Consider the following 27,335-nt stretch of genomic DNA (forward strand, 5'->3'; position numbering starts at 1 on the left):
AAGCAGAAATTTAAAATGATTCCCTACCTCACACCATACACAAAAATATTCTGGATGAATTAAAAATCTAAATATGAAAAAGCAAACACTTGAAATTTTAGATTTGGAGAGAATGTATTTATAACTTCAGCACAGAAAATATTTATATTTAAGCTAGGTGTGGTGGTGCACTCCTTCAATCCTAGTGGCTTGGGAGGTTGAGGCAGGAGGATTGCAAGTTCAAAGCCAGCTTCAGCAACTTAGCAAGACCCTGTCTCCAAATAAAATATAAAAAGGGTTGGGGATGTAGCTGAGTGGTTAAGTGCCCCTGGGTTCATCTCTAGTTCCAAAAAAAATATATATATATAATATATACATATTATATATAATATACATATTACATATATACATATATAATATACATATTACATATATATAATATATGTAAATATATATGTAGTAAGCCATAAAGGAAAAAATGGATAAATTTTTTTTCTAGAAAAATTTTCTTTATTTTCATAGTGATTTTTTTTTCTAAATAAGTGCAATTTTTGCCTTTATTTTATTTTATTTTTTTTTTATTTTTTATTTTTACGGACTGCATTTCAATTCATTGTACACAAACGGGGTACAGTCCTTCTTTTCTATGATTGTACATGATGTAGATTCACACCATTTGTGCAGGCAGGGGCATGAAGATGGATAAATACATTAAAATTATTATCTTCTTCTTTAGAACAAAAGATATTTTAAACAAAATAAAAGACAAACTAGGTACTGAGTATAGATACTTGCAAAGTATGTAGCCATACAAGGTTCATATCAAGATTACGTAAAATTTTTTTTCTTTAAGTCAATAAAAAAAAAATCAACTCTGTGAATAACAGGTCAATAATATGAACAGAATATTCATATGAAAGAAAAACTGGAAATGTGCTTGATCTCATTATTATTCATAATATGCAAATTGTGACAGCAATTAGATATCATTTCCTATCCACCAGATTCATAAAAATTCAAAATTATGACAACATCAAGTGCCAATGAGTTCATGAAATCTATAGGAATCCTGACGCCTATGGATGGGGGAGAGTACCTTGATTCCACCTCTTGGAAAAAATTTGGTATTATGCAGGAATTCCAAAGATGCTCAGACTCCCCAGAACAGTGCTCTGGAGAAACTCAAACACAGGTGCACAAGATAACAGGAGCAAAAATGTCAATATCTATCAATAGAAATGGATAAATTGTGATATGTGCACATAATGGAATATTAGTATATTTTATACACATAAAGTGATGGCAGAACAGCATACACAATAATGTATCAGGATTAACTGAATTTCAGAATGATACAGCCAGCCTGATCATCTACGTAACATCTTAAAAGGTACAAAAGTCCACTGTTTTAGCTTTGAGATGCCTATATAGACAGTAAACATAGAGAAGTAGCATGGTGAGTCAGGACACTAGTTATCTCTCAGAAGAGAAGCAAGAGAACAGGATGAGGGTTGGGGACCCTGTGGTCTCCAGCTGCATCTGTCAAGTCGCCCTTTGTTTCTCGAAAGGAAAGAAAAACTCTATAAAATTTATCACAATTACATATATATATCATTTTATACTATGTGTGTGTTTATCTATATATGTATGTATATTTTTTCACAATTATTATCAAAAACCCAGAAGGAAAAGTAAAAATCAAGGCATTCACACTGGGCATTCATTTCTGGGCATGTGGATTTCTTTGGCTCTTATTCGTTTTAGGATGTCTTTCTCTTTTTTTTTGTCTTTGTTCTTCAGAAAGCCAAAATTTGAAACGTGAAACAATTATACTCTCTCTTTATCTGAGCAGCATGCGTAAGTCTGAGTGTGAGGGTGTGAGGGAGCACACACTTCTTTAGGAATAGCAAACAATTAAAGTTAACACAACGGGAAAGCTTTTCTTCTTCATCAATCACTTAGAACGTTTGGTGGAAAAGTGATTTTTCTGGACCATGCGGATAACAATCTCACAGAGAGGTCTTGGCATGCGCAGGCATGAGCTCATCCATGGTAGTTTCCAGGGTTTGGACGGGAACCGGTTTCTGGCTCTTTCGCCACCTCGAGAGCAGTGAGAGGTGTAGCTCCAGGGGGCACCGTCAGCCAGGCTTCCACCTGAGAGTCCCTGCCCAGCCATGCCATCATTTCTGAAACCAGTGAGATCAGCACTTTTCCCAATGAAACCATGAGTCATCCCTATCGGCGGAGGTTTCCAGGAGCCGAGGAGCGCCTTGAAGTGCCGGCCTCACCAGATGCGCTGGCATCACCAACCCTTCTTCTAATGCAGGGTGCCACATCTGGTCCGTCGCCAACGGTCACAAGGTCACCAAGAGACAAAAATCCTCTTGTGCTTCAGGTGTACAATTCATGTGATCCCAATTAAAATTCCAGGTGGATTGTTTTGGAGGAAGTCAATCATTGAAAATTTAGATGGGCTCACGAGTGACCAACACATTCATTTGAAGATGTTCTAAGAAGATCAATTACGGAAAGTATGGTCTTGGTTCAGAAATAGACATATCAGACGATGGGAGAGAAATTAGCATCAGGCAGAAACAGATGACCGGTAAGTAGACTGACCACAGATCTTTGAAAGAGAGACGTGTTTAAGTACCATTGGGAAAACAGAAAACTGACTTAAATAAAGAAAACTCAATCCTATCTAACTCCATAAACAAGGGAATATTCTAGAAGGATGAAGTTCCAAAACATGCGCAGTTACACTATTTTACTACTTTTTTTTTTCTTTTTACTTTTTGGGGTGCTGGGGATTGAACCCAGGGCCTTGTGCTTGACAGGCAAGTACTCGACCAACTGAGCTATATCCCCAGTCCATGCAGTTACACTATTAACCAAATAGAAGAAAATGTAGCATACCATGTGAGCTCTGAGTTGATGGAGGAAGGAGTTGATTAAATTTCCACAGCACAGAACCTACAGCAAAAGAATAAAAGTTGTAACTATAACAAAATTACAGATTTTTTTTCCATTGAAGGTCATAAGAAAAAATTGGTAGGTGATTGACAGCCCTGAAGAAGAAGGTAAGAGAACCCCTCAGCAAACACACATGCAATCTCTAAAACCAGCATCCGAAATATTCAAGAAAATTTGCTAAGACAGTACCCTCCACAGAGAAATGGACAGAGGTTGGAAAAAGATGATTTACAGAAAAGGAAACACAAAACATTACTTAGTGTATGAAAGACACTCAAAATTATCAGTCCTTAAGGAAAAACTCCTTTTAATTTCCTTCCTTCCCTCTATCCTTTCTGTCCTTCTACCTTTCTTTCTGCGGCAACTGGGAGCAAACCCAGGGCATTTCGAATGCTAGGCAAACACTCATCACTGGGCTATACCCCAAGCATTTAATTTTCAATTTAGTCTTTAAATGGCAAATAAAATTATATGTATTCATGGTGTGCAACATGATGTTTTAGAAGTTGCATGCATGATCAGTGGTTAAATTGCACTAATTAATGTGCATTTCCATGTGTATTTATTATTTATTCATTTTGTTGAGAACATTTAAAATCTACTCTCAGCAACTTTCAAGTATACAGTACATTGTTATTAGTAATAGTTAACCACGTTGTAGAGAAAAGCAATTTAAAACAAGAAGGTATCTTCCTACTGGGCTGGTAGTGATCTCAAAACTGGACAATGAGCCCCATGCAGGGTTCATGTCTGTCATCCCAGCAGCTCAGGAGGCTGAGGCAGGAGGATCGTAAGTTCAAAACCAGTCTCAGCAACTTAGCAAGGCCCTAGGCAACTTAACAAGACCCTGTCCCTAAGTAAAATATTAAAAAGGGCAGGGGATGTGGTTCAGTGGTTAAATGCTCCTGGGCTCAATCCAAGGCAGCAGGGAAAAAAAAAAAAAAAAAAAAAAAAAAAAGATGAACAATGAAAGTGTCCATGAGAATAAGGAGTCACAAGCACCTTCATGCACCATGAAGAGTCTAGACCCAGGGATTCGACTCCTGTGCCTGCAGCCCCATGAGATTTCTTCACCCAGTCACACAAGAGACCACGTACGAAAGTGTTCACTGCAGTGTTTTTGTGACTGCAGAGCATTGCAGGCGAGCCGTGCGTTCATCAGGAGGAGAGGATGGAGTTACCTAGCAGGAGACACTTGCCTTGGCCATTATGTAACCATGAAAAGCAACAAATTTGGTGCAAATAAAGTAATATGAAGAGATCGCCAAAAATGCTGTACTTAGTGGAAAAAGTAAAAAAAAAAAGATATGGAACATTTGCATATAATGCAATTTGCATATAATTAAAACAAAGCATATTCAAAATATATTCAAAGAACTTGTATTTAAAAAGATCTAAATGTGAACCACCACAACAAACCCATTCAACCTCCTAGAATGGTTGTCCCTGGGGGAGGTATGGAAATGGGAGTGGGTATGAAAATAAGGACAGTAAACAAGTGAAATCAGGACTCCCTTAGGAACCCAAGCCAGTTATAGTCCGCGCACTGTGATTAGCTCTGCAACTGAGGATATGCTTGCCCTCTGAGTGCCCGTTGCTCCTCAGAGAAGATACTACAGGTGTCAAAGAAATTTCACATGTAATAAGAAGTTCACATGGTTTCTGGCATAAAAAAGACGTTCAGTGTACAGATGCTGCTATTAAGTCAGGCAGACTGTGACAAAAGTCATAATACGGTGTGCGTTACAACAGAACATAGGGACCAGCAGCTAGTTTTTCAGACTGCACGACTCACATTTCTTCTTCTGGAGGGTTTTCCTTCTGTTTCATTCTGTTTTGTTTTAGTTTTAGGTGCCAGGGATTGAACTCTGGGGCACTCAGCCACTGAGCCACACCCCCAGTCCTTTTTTTTTAGATTTTATTTAGAGACAGGGTCTCACTGAGTTACTTAGGGCCTCCCTAAGTGGCTGAGGCTGGCTTTGAACTCACGACCCTCCTGCCTCAGCCTCCCAAGCCACGGGGATTTCAGACGTGCACCACGGCTCCCGGCCCTTTGGGAAGTATCTTGGCAACACAATTTATTCAAGGAAAATCTAAGCGCCAATGACCTGATGCAACACATCCTGCGTGCATAAGTAGGAACTGAAAGAAACATGTTCTGAGTACTGGGTCGATTGTGATCTTCCTCAGCACTTTGAATTATGCTTTGATGATAAGGACAGCCCTGTGAACATGTCATCTACTGCCTGTACTATTGATGAAACACTTACTGTCTCTAAATAAAATATAAAAAAGGGCAGGGAACATTTGCCTAAGTTTCTAGGTTTATAACAATCCAGAGAGGAACACAGGACCAAGAGAAAGTAAACAATTTTTCATTGCTTCTTTACCTTCATCTCTAGAATTTCCATCATTTTCTAATGCCTGTTCCCATCTCACTTACATGATAAAAGCACTGAAATAAGAGAAATGGCCCATAACTACAGAACACTCAATTCAAACATTTTTTGCCATTTGAAGGAATATTATATACTTCTGAAAAATGTGAAGGAAAGGGAAGACTGAGAGTATCAAGGAGTGGACACTGTGTCTTGGACCAGTAAGGCAGGCCCATGAGCAGAGCTCAGTTCCTTACAGGTGAGCTGTCTGGGGTGGCATTCCTGGCTTTCAGTTTCATCTGCATTACAAAATGTCTAATTAATAGATTCTACAATTCTACCAATCCATTGGAAATTCAGAATATTTGTTGTTGGCAATAGCAAGTCAGGCATGGAGAAAAAGATAATATTTTTTGAAGACTGATTAAGGACATAGATATCTATAGATGTATAACAAGTAATCCTGGCATAATAGGACTAAATTTCATCTATGGTAAGATATCATTAATTGTAAGATGCTTCATATTTCATGTATCATTAAGTAAAGAAAAATACTGTTAATTAAACTAAGGCCCAATACTGTTCTTTGAAAACAGTAACACATGTTCAGCAGCCTGATAAACCTGAGTTTATATCTCAACTCTTACACTTTTAGCTGTGTGACTATAAATAAGTGAACTAACCTCTCTTAACCTCAGTGTCAACTTTTGAATTATAAAAAAGGTAATGGAAGCGACTCATTTAGGTGGAGATTAAATGAGATAGCAATTGCAAAGTGTTTATCATGTTATCCAGCATATACTGATCAACATTACTTAAAGTATGTTATTTTAGTATCAATAAAAACTTTATAAAAAAGTTTTAGTATCAAGCATTTATGGTATAATGGTATAATGAAAAAACAAAATTGTACTGTAATTCAACCTTAACTATTTTTTTTAAAAAAATTAATGCACAGGAAAAATTCAGGAAGAAACACAATTGGCCCTCTGTATCCACAGGTTCCACACTGGCAGATTCGACCAACAGCGATTCAAAAATATATAGGGGGAAGAAACTGTGTGCTGAATATGGGTAGGATTTTTCTGGTCATTATTCCATAAAAATAAAGTATAACAAGTCTGTACATAGCATTTGCACTACATTAGGTAACATAAGTAATCCAGAGATGATTTAAAGTACACAGGAAGAGGTACTTACGCTATGTGAAAATATGCTGTTTTAAGCATCCAAGGATTTGGTTATCTGAGGGGGTTCCTGGAACCAATCCTCCATGGATTCCAATGGACAACTGTACACCAAAAGGTTGATACATAGGCTAACACACACACACACACACACACACACACACACACACACACACATATGTATATATGGGGGAGGTGAAACTATCTTAATCATTTTTATGATTTACTCTTTTTGGGGGGGGTACTGGGGATTGAACCCAGGGGCGCTTAACCACTGAGTCACATCCCCAGTCCTATTTTGTATTTTATTTAGAAACAGAGTCTTGCTGAGTTGCTTAGCACTTCGCTTTTGCTGAGGCTGGCTTTCAGCTTGAGATCCTCCTGCCTCAGCCTCCCGAGTCGCTGGGATGACAGGCATGTGCCACCGCGCCCGGCTGTGATTTTTCTCTTCCTTGCTTCTTTTACACTCAAGTAAAAGACCATGGGGAAGCGTCCGTGGATGTGCCTACAGAGCCCCCAGCCTGCCCTTTCTCATCCCAGCCCAAGGACAGCCCTCTTGCAATGAGTCCACCTGAGACCTAGATCCTTCTCAGTACAGCACCCCGCTCCTTCTTTCTCGTCAATAGAGATAGCTCCGTGGGAAGTCTGTCCTTGGTCTCGCATATTTTTTCCCAGGATATATACAGGCTAATAGCGATCAAAGTTTTAAAGACAAAATACTCAAGGTGGAATTTTAGGTGACCAACATTTGGGAAAGAAAAATTGGAAAGGGAGACCTTTCAATCCCAACTACTTTGTTTTCCTATACCAAGAGATTATAATATGAATGTCAGGGCCCTGGTCTTAAAATCTGGCAAAACTCCAGATTTTTCTACCGAGTCATAATGTTACTTGATCTGTGCTGGTCAAGCGACGTGTTCCAACCTGGTTTTGCCTCTAAGGTCCCTGAGTCATCCTTTTTTGTATTCTAAGCACCTGGCTCTCAGCAGATTCTAAATCAACTGGTAGTGCAATTATCAGTATCCCCTAGCATGGGAGGGACTTCTTTCTTTCCCAGAAAAGTCATGAATCCTGGTCTCCCAGATTCCCTCTTCACTTCCTAACACACTCCATCAGCACAGGTGGCTGACCGTGAACTAGTTTTCCCGGGTCCAGGGAGACACAATAGGTGATCAGTACATGCCATGCCCTTGCCTTGGAAATCACTAGAAATGAGTGATGGGTGAGTCATGTGACTGTGTCACTGTGTTTGTTGACAGGGACCAAAGCTACGTTTGTGTTTAGGCTTGAAGATGAAGTCAGGAGGCTCAAGTGACTTCAAATTACCTGCAAAAGGTAGAGTGGCAGGTTGCAGACTGTTGGAAGTAATACAGCCTTGAAACTAAGAAAAGTCGTGGGCTTCTGTCCCCGATGTGTGAGTAGTTGTCTTTTTTATCTTTTGTTTCTTTTTATTGATAAAGAGACCAAAGAAAAAGGAGATTATATGCTTCTACATAGCCAGAGGGACAGAGAAGAGACAGTAGAAGGGTCCCCTTTAGGATTGTTGGTGGATAAGTAGGAGAAACCTAGGACTTGGTTTCAGAATCTTATCTTTAAATTCTGCTTCTGTCCCTTACTGGCAGTGAGATTTTGGTTGAGTCTCTTAATCTCCCTGAGCCTTCATTTTTGTCATCTGTGAAATGGTGACAGTAATCAGAAGGTGTAGAAATGAACAATGGAAACACTTTCTGTGTATCTCCTGGCACATAATAAGTGCTCAACAAACATTCTATCTATTCTCTTTCTACTTTTCTCAGATATGGTAATTTAGGCTTCGAGAGCCACTATGATTCCCTAATGTCTCCCATGTCGATAGCAAATGTCAGCCACTCCTTCTCTGTCTGAAAACAGAAGAACTGGAACTTCAGTCTAGTTTTCTGACTTGAAATCTAATGCAGTTTCTGAAAAATTCTTCTGAACTTCTCACCTGCTAATGCCAGCTGAGGTCAGGGAGGCTAGCTAGACTGGGGCTAAGGAGGGCAGCACAAGTTCTTCAGGCCAGGAGAGAAGAAACAGGAGGAGTCATTGAGAAGCTCCTTAGCCCTGAGGAGGGGTGGCGTCCTCTACAGGCCGGAGGCCGGGACTCAGATGAAGGCAGCTGTGGGGGTGGTCCAGTCCAGCACCATGCCTGTGGGCACTCACTGGAGAACCCAGCACAGCTGACTCAACTCCATGCCACCAACAGCCATAGTAATAATGGTAACTCCTGCTCACTGATCACTTATGTGTGCAGTCGGAGGCCAAGTATGCCCCCTTAGTGGCTTGATGTGAAAGTGCGCTAAGACAAGGCCTCTACGACCTTGGGAGCACATGGCAGGTGGTAAGTGCTCAAAAAAAAAAAAAAAAAATGGTAGCCACTGATTTCATCTTCGTAACAACTTAATGAGATGGTCATTGCTGTGGTCTCTACCAGTGAGGGTGCTGAGGCTGAGGAGAAAAGAGGAATTCACCCTTGTGAAAAATCTAGAAAGCAGTCAAAGCTAGAACATGATCTAGATCTGTCTGAGTCGAGAACCTTGACTTTCAACCATTAGGATATCCTGGTCCGGCTGCTGCTAGTGAGATTGTACCATGCCGGATCTTCTCAGCGGATTGCTGCCTGGGTTTCCCCTCTCCCTCGTCACCTCACAGGGAGTCCAAACCCTGAGACTGAGCCCGGTTGGAAGGAGGCGCTGCTCCGTTGTAAAAAAGGAGGTCTGACTCTGCGCTCACTCTCCATTTCCAGCAGCCCGAGGCAGAACAAAATGGCTCAGAAAGGAAGTAACTGGGGTGGGATTTTAGAGTAGGGACCTCTGAGGTTAATCTATCATCAAGGTCTTTGGACTCCTTTGCTTGTTCCAGTTGGATTTGGTTTGGTTTTGCTTGGGAACTATTTGTTCAAATGAAATTTCACAAGGAAGCCCAAAATGTAAAGCCAATAAAAGGGGAACCACTCTGCTGATAATGAATGGGCAGGCAGGGCTGCTCCTCCTCGGAGACCTGACATGCGCGTGACCTCTTCACTCCAGAGGGCCAGCCGCGAAGCCGGAGGCCAGAGGACTTTGAGACCAGCAGGTGCCTGGACATGGTATGGGCGGTGGGAAGTGCAGGGAGCCGAGAAGTCAGATCAGGTTCGAATTTCATCTCTGCCCTTTGTGGAGCATGTGTTTGGGGAAGGAAGACACGCTTTCTGATCTGATCTGCACTCAAGAAGGAAAAATAATTGCAATAATAGAGGAAAATAGCTTCGGACAGCAGATGACGCACAGAAGTAAGCAAATGACAGCTGGTTTTAGATAATCAGTCTGAGTTTTTGTTTTGCTTCTGTAGTTGGGTCTTGTTTTCGTGATTTGTTCTGTTTTGTGGAAGGAGGAAGAGACGTTTAAGGGTTAATTAAATGAATAAGAGAAGTAAATCTTAAAGTAATCACATAATCACAGAAGCTGAAAAATGCACCTCTTTGCCTTCATTCAACAATAACTATGTGCCCAGAAATGTGTGGTAGGGGAATAGAAGAAGAAATGTCACCTAGTACCTGCCAGGAGTCCAGGGCACATAGCAATCTCACACACACGTATACACACACACACACACACGCGCGCACACACACATACACGCACACACACTCACAGAGTCAAAGAGAGCCGTTTGAAGCTTTTCCCAGTTTGGGACATTATAGAAATGTAGCAACATGACACGTGACCTCCTAGATGCTGGGAAGCCCTGTCCTGGTTCTAATCACATCATGATAAGCACTAAAGCCTGTTCGAACGAGTTAGGCTTTCCCTAAGGTCTCGACAGCTCAGAGCCTAGGCTGCATCTTCTGGGATCTGGTTTGACCCTGAGATTCATTATCAACCTCTGCCTTGATGTTCCTATTCCTGCTATCACAGGATGACTTGAAAAAAAAAAACCTATATTCCTGCATCTTCAGAAAGAAGTACGAGGATCACAATGCATCAGTTTTAAAATGACATTTTCCTCCAGGGCTCAGATAAAAGCTTTCTTAGTTAAGGTACTGAAATGTGTAGATAAGACAGACCCAACCAGGAAATAAATGTTCCCATGGCTTCTGGATGCACAATAGGGTCAGGATTATTATCTCTTGAAAATAGGCCCAGTCACAACAGGTAGAGAGGGACAAACCAAGTCCAGGAGCTCAGAGGCTAGCCCGCTTGCCCCCTCTGGATGAAGGCAGGATGTGAGAAGGAGAAAGACCTCAGAAGCATCATAATTAAGAAGGCAGAAGGTGGTTCATTGGTAATGAAGAGGCAGGTGTGGGACTTGGGAACGTTACTTAACATCTTGGACTTGGATTAAGAAACCAAGCACGAGTGAACTAACTTATTCCACAGATATTTATTGAGTACCTGCACTGAGCATGTTGGTATGTATTACTGCCTAACTTATTACCCCAACACTTAGAATCTTGAAATAACAAACATTTATTTTCTCACACAGGTTCTGAGAATCAGGAGTCTCAGAACTGTTCAGCCAGGTGGGTCTTGCTGAAAGTCTCCCATAAAGTTACAGTCAACTAAAAATGGATCGAAGATGTAAATTTAAGACCTGAAATTGTAAAATTCCTAGAAAAAAATAGAGAGAGGGAAAGTTCCATGATACTGACCTGGGTAATGATTTTTCAGATAGGACCCTGAAATCAGAGGCAACAAGAGCAAAAATAGACAACTGGGATTACAGTCGACTTAGAAGCTTCTGCACCACAAAGGGAACAATCAGCAGGATGAAGAGACATCCTGAGGAATGGGAGAGAATATTTACAAACTGTTCATCAGAAAATGAGTTTAGTACCCAGAATCTATAGGGAATTAAAAAACTAAACAGAAAAAAAAAATCATCAAATTTTTTAAATGAGCAAATTATCTGAAAAGACATGTCTCAAAAGAAGACATAAAAATGGCCAAAACAAGTATACAAAGATTATCCAAGATCATTAATTATGAGGAAAATGCAACATGAAAGCCACAATGAAATATCCTCTCACCCCACTTAGAAAGGCTGCTATCAAAAAGATGACCCAGCTATACCACCACTCCCCGCTATTTGTCCTAAAGAATTAAAGTCATCCTGCCACAGTGAGACATGCACACCTACGTTTACAGCAGCACAATTCACAATAGCCAAACTACGGAACCAGCCTCAGTGTCCATCAGTGGATGACTGATAAGGAAAATGTGGTGTGTATGCACAATGCAGTTTTATCCAACCATAAAGAAGAATGAAATTGTGTCACTTGCAGGAAAATGAATGGAACTCATGACCATTTGTTAAGAGAAATAGGTCAAACTCAGAAGGTCAAGGTCAAATGTCGCCTCTCATATGTGGAAGAAAAAGAAAAAGGAAAGTGGTGAGGGGCAGGGAATCTCATGAAAATCCAAGGGGGTCAGTATCAGAAAGGGATGGGGGTCCCAGGGGAGGTGCAGAAGGAGGGGAAAGTCCTGGGGAACAATGCTGGTCAAATTATATTGTTAGATTGTGTGCATGTACTAGCACGTAGCAACAAATCCCGCCACTATGTACAACTGTAATGAAAAATCTGAAAAGAGGAAAAAAAGACAAAAAAAAATTAACAAATCCTGGCAAGGATGCAGAGAAAGGGAAATTGATACACTACTGGCAGGAATATAAATGAATGCAACCATTATGGAAAATAATATGGAGCTTCTTCAAAAAACTAAAAACCACTGTATGATCCAGCAATTCCACTGCTGGGAATAAAGACCCAAAGAAAATGAAAGCAACCTGTCAAAGAAATATACCTGCACTCCCATGTTTATTGCAGCATTATTGGCACAGCCAAGACACGGAATCAACTAAGATGTTCATTGACCAATGAATGAATGAAGAAAACGTGGTAAATGTATATGCAATAGAATGTTATCCAACCATGAAATCCTGTCATTTGGAGCAACAAACTAACTATTCAACTATATTTTGTTAATCACTACTGAGCCTCTATCCCTCTTTCTCCCTACCCTTACTAGTCTTTACTGACCCATATTCTACTCTCTTCTCCTATGATTGACTTTCTAAGCTTCCACTCATTAGTGAGAACACACAGGCCTTGCCCTTCTGTGCCTGGCTTATTTCACCTAACACAGTTCCTTCTGGTCCCATCCTTATTCTTTTGGCATTGCAATGACCAAAACTTTCATTCTGTTTCACAGTCTAAACTTATTAGTCTCCTTATCCCAAGCAGCTTCAGAATTTGTCAAATATTAAGGGTGGGACTCCTGGGCTGGGGAGATAGCTCAGTTGGTAGAGTGCTTGCCTCACAAACCCAAGGCCCTGAGTTCAATCCCCAGCACCAAAAAAAGGAAAAAAAAAAGGGGGGGGGGAATCTGATGTGCTATTGGGATCCCTTATCTAGCCCTCTCTTCCCGCCAACCCTTCAAATATCTTATTTTGTCTCTTCAGTCTATCCAAATATCCACAAGTTTCTCAACCTTTTAGTAGCCATCTCCTGCCTGGGCCCTTTACTCGAAAATTCAAAATGGAAAAATGCCCTGAGGTTTTTAAAATGACAGTTCACCTTTCTGCATAATTCCCTTTTCCTTGGGATTTTGACCCGTCCAGTCCTGGTTGCCTTAGCATCTCCCAATACTTTCAAACTTTTCTTGTTGTTTTGCTAGAAGGTACTGCATGGTAGTTGGGTTCCCCTACAGTGGAATTCTAGTGCTCTTTAAAATTCGAAGTGTTTTGGTTTTAAGGGACCACAACTTTATTTTATTTTTATGAAGTGGAAGAATGGTAAATACAGTCAAGAGTTTGACCTTTAGATAACTGGAATATTTTGAAGACCTTACAGGTCAGAGCTGCATACTATGTGGGTTATGTTGGCAACAATAGATAGAACAGATATGGGAGAGGCAGAAAATAGGGAGTCTCATAATGGTTTCCTCTACTTCTTCTGGCTTGAGAAATGACCCAAACTTTCTTGCTCTGGAAAAATCAGAAAACAAACAACAACAACCAAAAAAGAAAATTAAAAACCATCCAGGTGTTCACCCTGCAACTGTGAGCTTATGGGAAATAGTTCCTAACAGAAATGATAAGAGGTAGCTCAGGGGTAAAGTAGGTCTATCTGGTTTAAATCCTATCCTGATATTCCTGATATTAAGTGACAGTATAAATTTGATAAGATCACAACTATTCTGAACCTCCTTTATTTGTAAATTAAATAAATTTGTAAATTGCAAGCCCCAACACCACATGGTTATCGCACAGGTTAGATGTGATTTGGGCATTATGATTGAGCCAAGATTCAAACTCATGCAATCTGGTCCTGAAGCCAAATAATTAAATATACTGCCTGTCAGAGAGTCAGAGGCTATTGATGAAATTCCCTCAGTCACACACCCAAAAGACTACTGTAAAGTTCCCCTGTGTGGCGGAGCTTGAAGTCCTTAGGGATCCTTTCAAGGTCACTCAAGTCTTGCCCTGGCCCATGGCTTCTACATCAGACATCGGTGGTTCCTGACCCTTTCAGGAGATTGCAGAAGAGGACCTTATCCCATAGACAGAAAACTGTGATCAGAATTCAGATACATAGCAGTCACCTTCATTAGTACAATTTCAGGTTTCCTTTACTCAGAATTCTGTCTCTATTTGTCCCAGGACAGCATGATACCCAATGCCTTAAAACATTCCACTAGAGAATAAAATAGGCTCCATCTCTTTGCCAGGACAAGCTCTTTCCTCATCTCCCGACTCTCATCAGGGTTCCTCTAGGCTCCCTTGAATTTTCCCAGCCCCTGGTAAAATCATTTGGTAGGGAAATGACTTAAACTATCATAGGTGAGCTGGCACCACAATGTCCTATTCCCACTTAACAAGAATAAGGCCCCACATAACATGAGAAAATGTTAAATTCCCGAAGACTGAGGTCACGTGCCCTCAGTTCTTTGACCTCTGAAGTTTTAAGACATTTTCTCTGCAAGAATATGCTTTCTGGAACCCCCTGTTATTAGGTACCTGCACAAATGCATTAACTAGTGCTCTTTATTTTTCAATCAACAGAACTTGTACTTTCTACAGTAAGGATGTGTTGGCTTCTAGAACTGAAAAGCCCAGAAGCAGAGAGGGCTTCAAGTCCAGTTCCATCCTGGTCCAGGTGTTCAGGATATCATCAGGGATGCAGCAACAGTACTCTGAAATTTGATTTGCTCTGTCACCCCCTCTGTGTGTTGACTTTTGTCAACACACCACTTCCGTGTGTTGGTTTGCTCTGTCACCCCCTCTGCGTGTTATCCTCAGGCTAACTTCCCTTATGGAATTAGAAAAAAAAATAGTTGCCGTACCACTGCAACTCGGGATCGCACATCCTCGTACCACACAATTTGAGGAAGAGAGTTCTGTGTCTGAGCATTCCTACCCAGGAGTGCTGAGGTTCATTCTGATTGCACCATCCTGGGTCCTACAAATAAATACACTTCACCAAAGATATAGAATGTTCCATGGCTGGGGTTGAAGGAAAAGCTAGTTTCCTCAGAGCTGTGTGAATTCCTGATGGAAACTGAGATTATTAGAAAGAAGACAAGACTGGAATCCATAGGAATTCAATACATTATGGAACCCAGCCAAGTAAGAAGTGAATCTAGAAGAATGGACAAAGAACAAAAGGACCAGGGCTAAACATTAACACAGTCAAACTCACACCAAAGACTAAACTACTTCGAGATTTGGGGCTTGATTCTGTAAAAAAGAAAAATCTTCAAACTTCAGCAACATAAAAGTAAAAGGATTCAAATCCTAATTGTTAGTAAAAGAGAAATGGAAATAACAACTGGAGTTAATTTCACCATCTTTTGCAGCAATGAGTCAATCAAGCCTAGATGGAAATGTGTTTTTGTTGTTGTTGTTGTTATTGCTTTGTTTTTGGTACTGGGGATTGAACTCAGAGTCACTTGACCACTGAGCCACATCCCCAGCCCTACTTTGTTTTTTATTTAGAGGCAGAGTCTCACTAACTTGCTTAAGGCCTCACTTTTGCTGAGGCTGGCTTTGAACTCATGATCCTCCTGCCTCAGCCTCCTGAGCTGCTGGGATTAAGAGGCATGCACCCCGGCACCTGACTGGAAAAGAGTCTTTAAAAAGTATTTACTCCAATGTCAATATTCATTTTAATTAACTTAAAGATGTCTTCTTTAAACTAATATGCTTTAGAAAAAAGAAACATTTAATCGAATTCAATGATTTCCTCCATTTATTTTTCTTCAAATTGAGTTTGTCAAGTTGAATTGTTTTTAAATTTTGACTAAAGGTTGTATTTTTGTACAACTATTTCTGTCTACATACCTGTATATTATTCTCTTTATTTCATAGGTAATAACATTGGTATGATTCAGACACAGTTTGATGGTGAGGTCTTGTTTTTGCTCTGTCTCCCTCTGCCCCCAGTCACCAGCTCCCAATCCATCTCTCCTTTCATTGTTCTAGAAAGGTGTCACTAAATATGTGTAAAGATTATTTTGAGTGATGGGGCTTGGGGCATATATTTTTTTAACTTTCTTTGTCTTTCTATTATTTCTTAATTTTTTTTCCAAATAATGATTAGACATCACTACTTTTTAAAGTTATAAGAACACAAGTAAAAATACTTCCTCTTCTCCAATGACAGTTAAATCCCTTACTTTGGGGAAGCCCTTGTCAGGACCGGAAATGACCTTTGCTCTCTCTGGAATCCTGTGCCCTTACTCTGCTTCTCTTGCACACGCCCTCTGACACCGAGGCTTCCTCTGGGCCTCATGGGTCGCGGGTTCCTTCTTCAGGAGCGCCTGGGAATCTCAGTCCCATCACCATTGGACTCAAGAAGCATTCTTTTTTTATTCTTTGATGTTGTGGATGGACACAATACCTTTTATTTTATTCATTTATTTTTATGTGGTGCTGAGGATCAAATCCGGGTGCCTCACACACGCCAGGCAAGTGCTCTACCACTGAGCCGCAACCCCAGCCCCCGTCATGAGTTTTGAATTTCAAATTATACTCAACGTCATAGGAACATGTTTATTTTTGTTTGAGGCAAGGCACTATTTCCTGTTTCTAAGAAAGTAGACTCAAAGACAGAAGGGACGTCACTTGTCCCTGCAGACCACAGGTGGTGCTTCTGTTAGCACTCAGGTTAAAGGAATAGCCGTGAGTGGGAGCTGGGCTCATTACCTAATTCTGCCATTTGGGAAGATTGTATAATCATTATGAACCCCAGTATCCCCATCCTGATGGAAAGATAGTCATAATGACAGCATCTTCCTCGTGGGGTTACATGAAATCAGACAGGAAATGTGCAGTACTCTGTCTGACACAGAGTAAATACTAAACAAATATCAGCCATCAGTGTTACCTGTGAACCATGACCCTGGGGAGCAGCTTTACCTGTTGGAGATGCAATCTTCAGATCCAAGAGCAGCTTCTCCTGGAACCGGCTGTGTATATCCAGGGTTCCAGGCTCTGCTGATTTCATTTCCACTCCCCTCTCATCTCCACCATCTACGACTCCACCAGAGACAACTCAGTACCCTAATCCATCCCAGGGAGATGAGGGAAGCCATTTCTAAACAGTTCGGCTGAATCAAAAAAATTCAAATGAATGTTGGACTAGAGTCAAACTTATTTTCATAAATTCCTGGAACTTCTATTTGGAATGACCTCAAAGATCATCTAGTCCAACCTGTTGCTTTGCAGATGAAGAAACCGAGGTAAGAGAGTTTGAGAACCTTGCCCAATGGCCTATGACTAGTTAGTGGTTGAACCCTGACTGGAACCCAGGACTAATGTCCTGTCTGGCTGCAGTCCCCCATTCTTGATCACACTGCAGTGTAACATCTGTTAGTTGTTTATCTCCCTGACAAAGTATAAGCTCCAACTTAGAACTCTCTGCTTGCTCTTATTAGGATGTTGAGGTTTAGAAGGGTCTGGTGGCTTGCCTAAGGCCACCCTGCTTCCAAGCAAAGGTATGAGAACTCAAAGACCAGTGCCTTTTACTCTGTTAACCTGTTTTCCAGGCCTGGTGATGAAAAGATAACTTCTTCCTAAGGAAATAATGATCGCCAACAGAGACAGTATGGTGGGGTAGACCAGGAAGTCAGATGGGCTCTGACACTGAGCTACTGGGTAAACTTGGGCCAGTTACATTTTTTAAAATATTTTTATTAGTGCATTATAATTATATGTCATATTGGGGTTCGTTTTGACATAAGTCTATAAGCATGGGATATAATTTGGTCCAGTTCAGTTCCTTCCCCGCCCCATCCTCCCTCTCCCTGTTCCCTTTCCTCTGCTCTACTGGTCTGTCTTCTATTTATTTATATATTTTTAATAATATTTATATATTTTTAATAATATTATGGCTACTCATAAAGGTGAAGTCCGCTGTCATATATTCATACATGTCCTTGGGATAGTTTGGACAGATTCACTCCACTGTTCCTCCCTTTTCCCTTCTCTCCTCCTTCCCCAAGTTCCCTTCCTCTACCCTACTGATTTCTCTTCCATTTTCACGGGGTTCCCTGGCCCTTGGTCTGTGTAGTGACTGTCATCAGTATGTAGCTGAAAGTTGTTGAATAAGTGAAGCACTTTTTTCCTCACACCATGAAACCATGTCCTTCTTGCTTTCCCCAAGAAGGAGCCTCACTGGAGACTCCAAGACAGGCCCGAGTCCTGCGCATCCCCAGGCAGGTGAGACGTGTCCTCCGGTCAACTTAAGAAATGGCTTCTGTTTCCATCACTTCGGCAGGGATCACCGCCTCTGTCTTGTGTGAATGCAGTGTTTGTTTTCCTCCTTCTCTTTCTGTTTGCCATTGGGAAAGTCCATTAGTGCTGAGTGACATGACTAAACAGTAGAGGACAGAACAGTAGATGTGTTAATAACGCTTAGGTAAATACCGTTTGTTATTGTCACCACTAAGACTTTCAGAGAGGTGGCACCATTCCTGGTCATGGACCTGGACTGTCCTTTCGTTGGCTCTCTCTTTCAGAACCTGGAAAGACAGGTTTGGAGAGAGGAATCTGAAAGGGATTGGTGAGCAAGAGGAGGGAAAGGGATGGGAAAGAGAAATAGGGATTCTGAAAGAGACAGAGAATGAGAGAGCAGGGTAATCTCTCTCTCTCTCTCTTTCTCTCTCTCTCTCTCTCTCTCTCTCTCTCTCTCTCTCTCTCTCTCTATCTCTCATGTGCACGCACACACACACACACACACACACACACACACACTCAAGGAAGCAGAGGAGGCAGATGGACAAAGAGCTGATGATTAATGGGATCTCTTGCCAGAGTCCACACTCTGTAGGGTTTCTTCCTCAGAACTCCACATTTCTTAGCAGCTGCAACTTGGTCCCTCTGGTTTTACATCTGCTTTTCCACTGACATCTGGGACAGGCAGCCTCCCTGATTGCCTGTGACCCAGAGCAGAGGTGATATTGACTGGATAAAGAGAATCAGCAGAAAAGGGTTTCGTAGAATCACCATGGAGGCCAGGAAGAAAGAGGAGCTTCCTTGTGGTCATCTCCACGTTGGGATGGAATAACCCTGTGATTATGGGGACGTGGGTAGGAGGACAGGACATAGCCACAAAGGTTCACATTTGAATGGAAACAAAATTTTGTGAACAGGGAAACTGGCTTCCCTTCCTGGCTAAGAGGCTCAGTGACCTCCAGCCTGACTCTTAGGAAGGAATTTGTGCCAGTTGGTTGTTCAGCTCTAAGCATCTTTGGGGTCATGATTTTAAGGCAAATGAGACACTGACTTTTCTTTGAATCTTAGTCTCTAGCTAGAATGATCATGTATGACTTTAACGCAGGGTAAATGACTCGAAGACACCAAGTTGGCTAAATATCATTGCATGCCCAGGCTGGACACTCAAAGTAAAGTATCTCTCTGTGGGTCATACATTCTGAAATAAGTCCTTTACTTTATTCAATGTGTAATTATTTTCACAATACTTTCAAAGAGAGGCAATAAAGCATCATGATTAAGACTTCAGCTCTGCTGTCGACCAGGGAAGAGGTTCAAATATTAACTCTGCCAGGAGGAACTCAGGCAAGATCTTTACCTCTCTAAGCCTCAGTTTCCTCATCTATAAAATGGAAATTACAGTGACACTTTTATCAAGGGATTAGAATAAGGATTAAAATAAAATATGAAAGCCAAACACTCAGCCCAATAGCTGTATGAATAACCCTCCATCATTTGTAAAATGATCAGATGTTAGCATCTGTTCTCTTGGTTCCCACACCAACACTGGGAAGTAAAGGTGTGTCTCCATTCAGGGAAGAAGAAACTAAGGAATGGAAAAATTACAGTGATATTTCCATAATCTTCAGTCTCTTAGAACTGAAGCCAGGACCAGAAAGAAATACCATTCAGACCATTTTGAAGCCTCCAGGGCTGAGCTTTCAAGAGGCTAAGCTATGAGAGAGAGCATGAGAAGAGAGAAGAGAGCTGAGGATTGGCTCTCACAGAACACATAAGTTTCAAGAGATGCGAAGAATAAGAACTGAAGAATGAGTACTCTGGAAAGGAGAAGAGCAAGAATTTTACCGTGGCAGAAAACAAGGAAGATCTTTTCCAAAAGAACAGGGAAAGGGAATCACCAGGGTCAAAACTCATGAAGTCCAAAGAAAGGACTTGGAGTTGGAAAATAAGAAGGTCCTTTATTTATTCAACAAATATTGACAGTCAGGTGCATACATCTGGCACATCCTGGTTCTGAAACTGTGTCAGTGAACATGTAAGATCAGGTCCCCACTCCCCAAGAGCTTATGTCCTGGCAGGAAAAATAAGCACAATAAAAGTGAATTAATAAACTAAAAATACCATTTCAGAAGCTGGAGTTTCTGAGACGATAAAAAGTAGATAATGTCGTAGAAAGTGATTTGGGAGTAGATGGGCAGCTGAAGCTCCTGTGATTAGGAGAGGTGACTTTTCGAACGGAGCCCTAGAAGGAGCCAACCACCTGAAGATCAAAAGATCAAAAGATGCATTGTAGGAGGAGAAAGATGCTGAAGCACAGTCCCTGGGGCAGGAATGAGTTTGACTATGACCTCCCATAGGGAGGTCACAGTGTTGTGAACAGAGGCAGACTGTGCTAGCTAATGGAGGAGAACTGACCTAAAAGGAAAGAGAAAGCCTAAAGGGACCCTACAAAAAGTCTTTATTGACAAGAAGGAATGAAAATGGTAGAAGTCCAACTAGAGCAGATGGTGGACAGTGGCAGCCATTCTTATTTGGGGGACTTTCATTTTCTTCCTATTACAATGATCCCTCCTCAACACCAACATCCCCACCCTGAAAGTCCCATCTTTAGGATGTCCATTAACAGCTGTGCGTGTATGTGGGGTTTGGAGGTAGGAATAACCAAGCCCTCCCACTCTAAGCCTCCACTGACAGCATCAAATGTGTCTCTGCTGGAAAATACTGACATGAGTCCAGCAAACACAAGGATATTTGCTTCAGATCCTTTTTTGTTCTCTACGATCCATAGCACCTTTGGTTTCTAAGGCTCCCTAGATCTTGTTTCACAGGTGGTTAGTTTCCTCACCCCTCTCCTGCCCCCGCCCCCACCCCCAGAGCAGTGTGGACCAATAGAATTTTCTCCATTGGCAGAGGGGTTCTCCATCTGCCCATCCAATCCAATAACCACGAGCGATAAGTATTCAGCACATGAAAAGTGGCTCATGTAATAAAGGAATATTTAATTTACATAATTTTAACTATTTTAAGCTTAGTCACATGTGATCGACCGTTTTGGATAGTTCCAGAGAATTAAAATTCAGGAGGGTTTATTGTTTCCTGTGACTTGGCAAGATCTTGTTATCACAGAGACATGCAGCAACATAAATCAATAATGCCCAGGTGGGTCCATGAGAGGATTTCTCTCCACGGAAGGAAAAAAAAGGGCATATATCTAAAGTTGGCCAATTTTGACAGGCAGGAATAGCATCAGCATCAGCAAATAAGTATGTGGCCCAGACATGAAAATACTGCCTCACCTGGGTGAGGAGTCATCGCTAAAGGCTGCTATTTCTCCCAGTGTGTTCTAAGCTAGTCTTCTTTGATGGGAAGCCCACCATCAATGAGGCTTGGGAAGTCAGCACACGTTTTCCTTCCCGAGTAGATTCACAGTGTATGTCATCATAGTGAAGACTCTGAGAAGCCCTACAGTCTTAGCTCCAGAAAACACTGGTCAGCTTAGTGTTTCTCCAACATATTGAACCACAGAAACGTGTGTGCCTGCGTGTGCACTTCAGGGGTGTATACAAGGCCAGGCCCACCACTTATGACTAGTTGTGTGACTTTGGGGACGTCACTTAACCTTTCTGAACTTCATTTCCATCCTTTGAAAATGAGTGACTATCTGTGTATCACAGGTTTCTATGAGGATCAAATTCAAAACTGTGTAGAAAGTATATATAGCAGTGCTTGAGACAAAGTGAATTTTCCCTAAAGGGTTAGCTGTTATGATTTTTATTTATGAAGTTAAATGACTAAATGACAGACTTGCTTGGCCCAGGGAGAAATGGGTTATGAACAGGCAGAACTCACTTGCTGTCTAGGAACATATTTAAGTATTGTATTGGAAACCTGGACAGGAAAGTGACCTTCTCAACCTCTCCTTGCTCATTCTTTACGGAAAACGTCCACCCGGCATTGTGCGCTTTCCTAAAGTCCTTTCTCAACACTACAGTTGGAGGGATACTTTTTGAACCAGAAGTTGAGTGTGTCATTCCTTTAAGACCTCCCATCTAGTACAAAGGAAGAACTAGCACCTTCATAAGGACCTCCAAGCTCCATGTGGTCTGGACCAGCAATGTCTCATCATTTCCTACTATCCCTAATCTGCTCAGGTTCACAGACTTCCTTGCTGTTCCTTGGATGTGACAGGCACCCATCTACCCCAGGACCTTTGCACTTGCTGGTCCCCCATCTGTATGGATCGCTCCTCCATACCTCCTTCAGTCCTTTACTGAAATGTTTCCTTCTTCATCACACCTAAACCACAATACCCCAACATGCTCCAGCACTCTGTTCTTCCTTGCTTTACATTTCTTTACTCTACATCTGATGTGCAATTTCTTAGCATTTTTTTCTTTTCTGTTTCTACCCCATAAAGCAAACTGCATGAAAGCCAAGTATTTTTGTCTGTCCTTTTCTGCCATCACTCAGTACCTGGAATGGTGTCTGGCACATAGGAGAGGCTTTAATAAGTGCTTATTGAGTACGTGAATAAGCCATGTACGTTCAGCTACTGCAGTCTGGTCTGTTTCCTCTAAACTCAGTTCAGGATGGGTGGTTGAAGAATGAAGCACATGTTCACAGGCTGGTCTCTGTGGTTTTTATTAGTGTTTTCTGGGACCCATCAAACAAACAAACAAACAAAAAGCCATAAGTTGAAAAATATAATTCTCTCATAAAACAGAAACACTCAGTTTGAATTCCATGTAGTTTAAAGGGAAAGAGTTCTGATTTTTAAAACAATAGTGGCAGTAGGGTTGTTCCCCACAAAAAGTCAACCAGGGAGGCAGATGGCAAGAAAAGCATGAATTATGCAGATAGCTACAGAAAGATTAATCCCAATTTAGCTAAACGTGTGAAGGCCTGCACATTTCAAAGGTTTTTAAGACATAGTGTCAACGGATTTTTTTTTCTTCAAAGTCTTTATCTCTTATCCCAGAAACTGAATCCTGAGACCCCAGGCTGAGGATAATTCAGCTCTGATGCTGTGATCGCCATGAAGTTGTTTCACTCATACAGTGAATATTCCTCCAACAGTTGCATGTCAGGGAATATCATAGCCTATGTGATCAGACAAGCTCCTCACACATATGGTTCCACACTATGCACACAGTAGGCTTGTTTTTAACTATATGAAGAATGATATAATTGCTTTTCCCTCTTATTGTGTTTACCTTTTCTTACATTTTATGTAACTGAAAAACAACACACTTGCAAAACTAATATCTAATATGCATTCCTAACCTTATCAAAAGATCCCTTGGTATTTTTCAAAAAGAAAAAAAATAATAAAATAAAATAAAAACCAACCCCAAAATACTAAAACTGAAAACTGTTTTATGCTTAAATAGCAACTTACATCATATAAACACATTCATAATCTTCATTGGTTAAAATAGGTTAAGCGTTCATTTACTGGCATCTTGTGCCAGAGAAGTCTCACAGTTCCAAGTAAGGCAACAGTATTCTCAGCCAACATACGTTGACCTGTTGAACCAAAGTCTTGCTTGGGTTTCATTTTAGCCCAGGTGGGAAAGCAAAGTAAGGAGCCTCACAGTAAAATGTTCACAACGGATATGTCCTCGAAGATTTGGCTGCCATGTTCTTAGTCCAGTGAAGAAATTATTCATGTCCCCATTATTGATAGGACCTCCCAATCCAAGGAATCTTCCAGAAGATGTTCATCCAACAAGTGTTTATTGTCTACCTGTTTCATGCCAGGTACCAGGAAAACAGTAGTGATGAGACTTTGACCCTGCCCTCAAAGAGCTTACAGTCTAGCCAGACAAGAACCAAAGGGAAACTCATAACCTGGATCTGTCCTGCTCAGGTGGCACTTTCAAGATACTGTGGGATATGTCCCTGAGAGCCATGGGCCTTACTCAAGTTTTATCAAGTCACACAGGAGCCTCAGATGATCTAAGTCTTGTGAAGTCTTAGCAGTACATTGCCTGACTTAAAACCTACTGAGAGAGCTGGAGCCCTTAGCTTAAGGAGGGTTCCAAGAGACCATGTTTAGTGACCAGGTGGACACCCATCACGGATGAGCTTCTCCATTGAGAAGCTGCATGGCCCCTAAGAAAGGGCAGCTTGTCTACAGGACTTGGCTGTCTCTTTCAACACTGCAGTGGGAAATACTCTGTGCACACCCCAAGTTGGCAGGACTCGATTACCTTGAGTTCTCCAAGTCACGAACAGCACATAGAAAAGGCAGCAAAGTCAAGCCAAGACAATAGTGATATGCCGAGAACTTAATACTCCAGCCTATTTAAACAGGCACCAGGTGCCAAGAAACTGTCACTTTCGACAAATAACACAATCTGCTATTTATCTGAAGAACTGCTGCAGTTGCTACTCCCCAGATTCACCTACTCCCCAACAAAGATTGCTCTTCAATGGAAAAGTCACACAAAGAATCAAAGCCCAATGGGAGAAATGTAAGGAACTTAACAGATTTGAGGAAGGATGAACTCAGAGAAGGATCTAGCCATCGTAGATGATGAATAGGCAAAGCCAGGAAAGGAACAGCAGAGAGAATTGGCAGATACCCCTAATAATTTCACACAATCCAGACATGCACAGACACACAAGTATTCATGTATTACACCACTTCGAATACCCGGATGTCTAATTCATTCTTTGCAATTTATAGTCAAATGTGGGGAAGGCCCTGTAGTTCTTCAACCTTGGAAAACAAGGTGTGTCTTTTATGCAGTAATATCTGGGTTGCATAGTCAAGATCTTTGCCGCTCTGTTGTTATTTTTCTCAACCCCCTCGGTAACTTTCACTTGTAACACCAAGTAAAACCTTTGTATAGGTGACCAAGTCAGGCAAAAATGAAAGGAACTTGGTAGTCCCTTCAGAAGGTCGCTCATGGGTATTCCAAGGTCACCATGCTTAATGGTCCTCTTTATAATTAGGATATTAATTCTTCTTACTTACAGATTTTTGAATACATTACAAGCACTTAGCAGACTTCAGTGTGAACTGAAGCAGGACTGTCCCTGGGCAGGACACAAGGGTAGGGGCTCTATTCGTTTTGAAGGTCACGCCTACAGATACACGTCTTCATTCCTGTCTCATTGCTCAAGACAGAGGAGAACAGAGGAGAAAGACAAGGGCGTGCGGGAGTCAACAAGAAAAATTGCCAAAAGGATTTGGTTCCAACGCATCGTCGATGTACCTACAGACTCATGTTCCTCCCAGCTTGCGTGACCCAAATCTATCTTCAAGTATTCCAGAACAATCCCATGATTGAAGAAGCTTCCAACTCCTTGCTCCTGAGCGGCATTTCATGTTTATCTCTTCCATCCTTCCTCTCTTTTTCTTTTAAAACATTCCTCTGAATGCAAATCTATGCAACAACCCTTTCACTTTGGGATGAGTTCAGAGGAGACAGGAAAGAGATGATCCAAAGTAAGGAAGAGAGACATCTGCAAAGAGCACGTTCCCTGGAGAAGAGATCTTTATCCCTCCCCCACCACCTCTCTCTCTCTCTCTCTCTCTCTCTCTCTCTCTCTCTCTCTCTCTCACACACACACACACACACACACACACACACACACATTTTTTTTTCTCAGCATTTTCTTCTGCAATATAATTTTCAATCTGCTTTAAAATTTCAGTGCATGTGTCTACTACTTAGCTCTTTCTGCATGACTACATTTAATTGGTCTGACTTTGACTCTTCTGGGGTTCTGAAGAGCAATTTCTCTAGATATTTCAACCCCCTATCCCTCACATAAACATAAAAATAAGTTGACTTGAGAGTCTTGCTTTCACTTTAGGAACTAAAAGACCTTAACAAATCTTTTTGTTCTAAGAATAAATCGCTATCTTCATCTCAATTGGCTAAATCAGTGGTTCTCAATCAGGGGTCATTGTGTTCCCCCCAGGGGACATCTGGTGATGTCTGGGGACATTTTTGGTTGTCACAACTGGGGACTGCTTTTGGTATCTATAGGGCAGAGCTGATGGAATTTGCTCTACATCTTGCAATGCACAGGAGAGTCCTCCTCACAAAGAATGATCCAGCCTAAAACGTCAGCTGTGCCAAATGAGAAACCTTGAACCACAGAGATCCAAGAGCGAACACCTCAGTCTTGTCCATACCAATACCTTCTTTTTCCTATTTTTCTATTTTTAATCAGCTAGAATAAAAATAACCAAGACTCACCTCTCTCTTAAGTAACTAGAAGTGAGCAGATGTAGCAATTGACATTTCCTCACCAACCATCCAAGGGAAAGGGGGAACGGGTAAATCATTCCTGAATGAGTATAAAACCCTTCACCATTATTCTTCTCGCCCAGAGACATTCCAAGTCAGGTGATCCTAAGTGATTGCAGCCCACCCTAGATTTGGGGAGTCCCCATTCTCCACTCGCTGGCCCCTAACAGGTTAAACTTCCCGGCATCCTTCTGTTGTATCCTGTCTCTCTGAGACCCTGGACTTCATCCTAACAGCCACATCCGCCTCCCTTGGCAAGGTCCTGGGGTCACTGATGTGCAGAGGACTCCTCACCTTTTCCTAAATCATTTTGCACATGACAAATATTTAATGCCCTCCAATTTTTCTTTCTTTCCTTTGGCAAGAAGCGCAAGGCTACAAACCTTGTTATTCTTGTGGTAGGAAAGAACTTCACAATAGTGGCAAAAAGAAATCACAACCACATACAGCATCGTATTTCACAGAACACTGTGTACGTTTGTTCCCCATATAGAACATACTTCAAAGTAACAAAATAATCTTTTATCAACTGTAGTGTTCCTTCTTCCCGGTAGAAGTAGATATTTTTTCCCCCTCGTGGTACATAAATATCAGAGAAAAATAAGTCTTTGAAATATTTACGTCCAGGAGTTCTTCGTGGGCTATGACTCATTACGTGTATGTTTCGGTTGGTGCTTCAGAGTCGACAATCAGTTTTCATTTTCTCTCCATCCACGAGCATTCTTCCCAAATTTATATACCAGCCTTCGTCCATCCACGCGCTCCAGAATTTCTCGCTTGTAGTAATATCTGTAACCAAGACATCCCATGAGGTGGCCATT

The 27,335-nt window shown here is 41.4% G+C and overlaps 1 protein-coding gene across 5 annotated transcripts in view; it reads right to left on the bottom strand.

Moving 5' to 3' along the window:
• Positions 1 to 22,872: 22,872 nt before the first annotated feature.
• The window catches only part of Ehf (ETS homologous factor), a 41,256-nt gene continuing 36,793 nt past the window's right edge, over positions 22,873 to 27,335 (bottom strand). For all 5 annotated transcript variants that reach the window (XM_047518117.1, XM_047518119.1, XM_047518116.1 and 2 more), the window contains one exon: positions 22,873 to 27,303. In XM_047518117.1, coding sequence (XP_047374073.1) covers positions 27,204 to 27,303 — 100 coding nt within the window. In that variant the 3' untranslated portion in view covers positions 22,873 to 27,203. The remainder of the gene's footprint in view (positions 27,304 to 27,335) is intronic.

This window comes from Sciurus carolinensis, chromosome 11 (assembly GCF_902686445.1).
Source record: "Sciurus carolinensis chromosome 11, mSciCar1.2, whole genome shotgun sequence".
NCBI lineage: Eukaryota > Metazoa > Chordata > Mammalia > Rodentia > Sciuridae > Sciurus > Sciurus carolinensis.